Source organism: Mandrillus leucophaeus, unplaced genomic scaffold (genome assembly GCF_000951045.1).
Source record: "Mandrillus leucophaeus isolate KB7577 unplaced genomic scaffold, Mleu.le_1.0 Scaffold808, whole genome shotgun sequence".
NCBI classification, from domain to species: domain Eukaryota; kingdom Metazoa; phylum Chordata; class Mammalia; order Primates; family Cercopithecidae; genus Mandrillus; species Mandrillus leucophaeus.
Genome location: NW_012108786.1, coordinates 1,661 through 6,693, shown reverse-complemented (window position 1 = coordinate 6,693; position 5,033 = coordinate 1,661). Strand labels below are relative to the sequence as shown.

The 5,033-nt window shown below is 33.6% G+C and overlaps 1 protein-coding gene across 1 annotated transcript in view; it reads right to left on the bottom strand.

Annotated features, from left to right (window-relative positions):
* Positions 1 to 4,528, bottom strand: part of LOC105530243 (contactin-associated protein-like 2) — a gene marked incomplete at its 5' end in the record, with an annotated part of 1,172,010 nt that extends 1,167,482 nt beyond the window's left edge. The window contains one exon of the mRNA XM_011967648.1: positions 4,381 to 4,528. Coding sequence (XP_011823038.1) covers positions 4,381 to 4,528 — 148 coding nt within the window. The remainder of the gene's footprint in view (positions 1 to 4,380) is intronic.
* Positions 4,529 to 5,033: the final 505 nt, after the last annotated feature.

Sequence of the window (5,033 nt, the reverse complement as noted above, 5' to 3'; positions counted from 1 at the left end):
GATGCCTGTCCCTTGACCTTGAGCTCCCCAGCCTCCGGAACTGTAAGAAATAGACCTGTGTTCATTCTAGATTACCCAGTCTCAGATATTCTGTTATAGTAACACAAAACAGACTAAAACTGTTTGGTTAGAAAGATGACTGATCATTACATTATTGACAGTAAAGACAGTTTTCAGGATAATTAAATTTTTATTTTTCAAACTAAGAAAAAAAAATAGAGACTGACACTTAACTTTTATAGGTCCTTCATGTTATAAAAAGACATGAAAAAATAGATGCTTTGTCTCCTCTAAGCTGCACTGTCCAATGTTAGCCAGTAGTCACATTATTTAAATCTGAATTCAAGTGAATTAAAAATTACATGAAATTAAAATTTTAGTTCCACAGTTGTCTTAGCTGCATTTCACATGCTAATAGGCACATATGGTTAGTGGTTAGAGCATACTGACAACATCTACATCTTTGTAGAAAGTTCTATCAGGGAACATTGCTCAGGCCTATTTTTGTCCTTTCTTTTCTAAAATATATTGACTCTTGTATTAGTTTCATGTTGTTGCTATAACAGATTATCCCAAACTTAGTGACTTAAAATAACAGAAATTTGTTGTTTCACAACTTTGGAGGTCAGAAGTTCCAAAGCGTGTCACTGAATGAAATCGGTGTGTTGGCAAGATCACATTCCCTCCAGAGAAAATCTGCCCCTTTCCTTTCCCTCTCCTGGTAGCTGCTGGCATTCCTTGGCTTATTGTCACATCACTGCAGTCTCTGGTTCCAAGGTGTTCACATTCTCTCCTTTCCTATCTGTGAAATCTCTCCCTGCCTACCTTTCACAATGATACATATGATTGCACTTAGGGCCCACCTGGCTAATGTAAAATTGTCTCTCCTTGTCATGATTGTTAACTCACATCTGCAAATACTTACATGCTTACAACTTCCAAGAATAAAGGCTTTATGTTATGAGAGGTCATTACCCAACTTACTACATCCAACTGAAATGCTACTTTCTAAATTTTATGTTGGTAAGTTACTTACTCCACTGGTATCCATTGATATAAATGTTAATATAGTTTCCCAAACCTATATGATTTTCCCCCAAAGGGGCTTATATAGTAGAAAAGTCTGTCTTCCTGATTTGCTTTTTATTTTTCCTTCTGTTCTTGTAATTGTCAAAGCCCAGGCTTGACAGAAAAGCCCATGACAGCACAAACTCACAACTTTATAAATCTACTTGTAACAGTGATAGAACATGTGGTCACAGTTTAAGTCCACACCTGTGGACTCCTAAGTGACCTCATTGACAATGTTTGCTTTAAAATTATTACTGTAATAAAAGTCACATCAAAAATAAATATGTGTCTAGCAATCGTAATGAGAATGAAGAAGAGCCTGCAAAAACTACTTAAAACAATCAAATAGATTATCAATAGATAGATGATAGATACATAAATAGATAGATAAATGGGAATCCATAGAAATATGAGCAAGATTCTTGAACAAACACTTAAAAAAAGTATACATATGACAAATAAGCATAACCTGTTTTAAAAATCAGAAACATAACTAAAATGAGATATGACAAACACTCACCAGAATGGCTAAACTTTTAAACAATACTAAATATCTTAATTTGTAAGCATGAGGAACTCTAGTTAATTGTATTGGAGACTTTGAATTGGTATAACCAATTTAGAAAAATTTGTGTCATTATTGGCCAAAGGTGAACACACATGTATGCTAGTTTGTTATTACCACCCCCAGGTCTATACCCAACAGAAACATTTTTAGTAATTCTTTAGAAATAGCCAACATCTAGAAACAACTCAAACGTTCGTCAACATGAAATAAACAAATGATTGTAGAATATTCACAAGATAGAATCATACTGAGGAAAAGAAACTACTGTCTCTAATATCAGCATGGATAATTCTCAGAAATATGATTTTTAACTAAAGAAATCAAGTGTAAAATAATGCATCTTTTATGATTCCATCTGCATGAAATTTTTTGGAAAAACAAGAACTAATCTATGGTGATACAAATCAGGTGAAATTTTACATTTAAGAGTTGCAGTAACTGGGAGAAGGCCTGATCAGTGGTTGCGGCATCTTGATATGATGTTTTGATTAAACTGTGGATGGTCAGATGGGTGCTCATTTTGCTGGGACTAAAAACAGGACAGTGATAGAGACCTTTGGCACTATACCAGACCACCTGGTTTCCCTTTCAGATCTATCACTCAGGCTATGTGCTTTTGGGTAAATTTTAACTTTTACTATTTTTATTATGATTAACTCTATGAAATTATTTATCCCACTTCATCTCTCAAAGACCATGTCTTTCTCATCTACTGTGGTAATGCTACCATTTAATATGTTTATCATACATGAAAAGTGCTCATTACATAATTGCTAATAAAATAAATTGCACATACACAGTCTCCATGGAAGATTTTATATATATATATGTATGTGTGTGTGTATGTGTATATATATAAGTGTGTGTATATATATCTATATATGTGTGTGTGTGTGTGTATTTATTTACTAAAAGCTAAACATGGCTCTTAACAAAATTTGTGCTGGTCACACTTATATCACATTTTGTTCTGGCCTTCCCATCATGATGCTCTGCTGAGAGCAAGACTATGTGTGAACATGACACTCTATGAATGACTAGATCACATACGACCAAGGATTCTAATTTATGTTAGACCTCTTTTTGGGCCTCTCCAGAAATGCTAAATTTTCCTTCTAAAGAGCTACATTCTCCTGAAGAACTAAATCTTTTGTCTCTCTACTAATTTTATCTGCTACAATAAAATGGCAACCAAATAAACAGTTTTTGAGAATTTTTAAATGACCTCCATGACCCCTTTTTTTGTAGTTTGCACATAACACTATTGCCTATGAATTAATAAGACGGTATTTGGGCACTATTATAGCTGATATTTTGACCAATTTCTGTTACTAACTTTATATAGAGGCGAAAGCTTCATATATTCTTTTATATAAAATACTAAGTGTCTAGTGTGTTTTAGAAAGCTTGTCCAACGGAGGCATTTGAAATTTTCTGCTTAGTGTGAACTCATTTTTGTGGGTTTATAGGAATGAGTAAGAAAGGGGCTAATAAGAGACTTTTTGCAAAACACAGAGGAACCAATCCCCCTCTTAGTTGATACCCAGCCTCTTTGTTCCCCCAGGCAATTGTAACAGCAGGAAGAAAAATTTCCAGGAATGAGGAAAGTATATTTTACTAGGGAAATCATATTTTGAAGCCAATGTTTGCAAATCATGTGTTCATAGATTAAATGTGTACTGCCTAGCAGTCTCACAAAGAAACAACAACCACAACTAGAGATAATCTTGAAAGCAGTTCTGTGTTGGTATCGCCTTCACAGAAGCAAATAAGCAAAGATATATCCTCTGAAGAAGAATTCACCATCAACCTTGGTCCAAACAAGTTTCCACAGATAAAATTTTAAAGAAATTGAGGTCGCAGTAAAGAATATGGATAAGAATTCACCATCAACCTTGGCCCAAACAAATTTCCACTGATAAAATTTTAAAGAAATTGAGGTCGCAGTAAAGAATATGGATAAGGATAAGGATAAGGATAAAAAGGACAGACAGGCAAAGGGGATAAGAAGAAAAAGAGGGAGGTAGGAGAGTAGGAGAAAACAACTACCATTTGCAAAAATTAGCAGAAACAAGTGACAGAAGAATTATAATCCCCCAGATTCATATGTTGGAATCCTTAGATATAAGCATAATGTATTGAAGAAATAACAAGAGAGATTTAAAATATATTTAAGGGAAAATAACCTCTTTAGATGACCAAATCGATTTGAAAAACTAAATTAAATTTGGTAGAGAAAACGTCATTGACTTTAAAACCCAGTGGTTGGCTTTAGTATAAGAATACGCATAACTGAAGAGAGACACTTAGTGAACTGGAAGGAAGTTCTTCGAAACGTTTTCAAAACCCATCATAAAGACCCAAATACATAGATAACAATATAGCTTGCCCCTTTTTAAATATTTCATAAGACAAGGCAATTTTACTAATAAGCTTTATTATTTAGTCTATCGAACAAAAAAAACTTTCCAAATCTTCAACCTAAAGTATAATTAAGATATAGTGACATGCCTGTTAGTCTCTGTGTGTGTTTATAATTTACATTTATAACATACAAATAGGGAAACAACCTTTTATTTTATATATATATATATGTATCTATGCATAGATACACACATATGTAAATGAGAAGCTAGTTTATTGTCGGAGAAAGCAAGTAAGGTGAAATAATTTTTTAAAAAACAGCTTACTATTTAAATAAAGATAAAACCTGCCACAAATTTAAATAACATGATACTCACAGTAAGAACAGCCATAAACTTCAATTCTGAGTCCAATGCGACCTTCTCCATTCCAATCCAGAGGCACGATGCGCACATAGCGGGCGATAACAGGATGCTGTAATTCATGCCGGACCACACCATCAGAGTTAACGTTTCCAGGAAATGCCTGGACAAGGAAATGGTATTTTAAAAATTGGGAAAAATACTTTAGAAACAATCATGTTTTCTATCTGCTAGAATAAACACAAATCTCATCCAATGGTAGGGCTTGCAATTTCTTACACCATAAATAATTTGAAGAAAGCTGCTTCCTTACTTTTAATTTGAAAATAAGTCCAGTTTGAAATGGAAAACAGGTCAGATTTTCTATAGTTCCTTTCATCCGTGTAAATATAAGTTAAAAGAACGAAAGACTAACTGGCCCCCCGCTGTTGTGTTCCATACACATTTAAATGAGTTCTAATATTTTGCATTTAATTTATACAATAAATGATTTTTATAGAATCGAACCATATGTCTTGCTTTCTAAAATTCTCCTCCACATTTTCTCCCATAAAACCATTAGAAATTTAAAGAGAACATTTCGACATTAGTGAGATAAAGAAGAACAATTGAACACGTTGTGAAGAGGTCCGGGTTTTCTACCTTTTATTGGAGTAGACACATTTAGA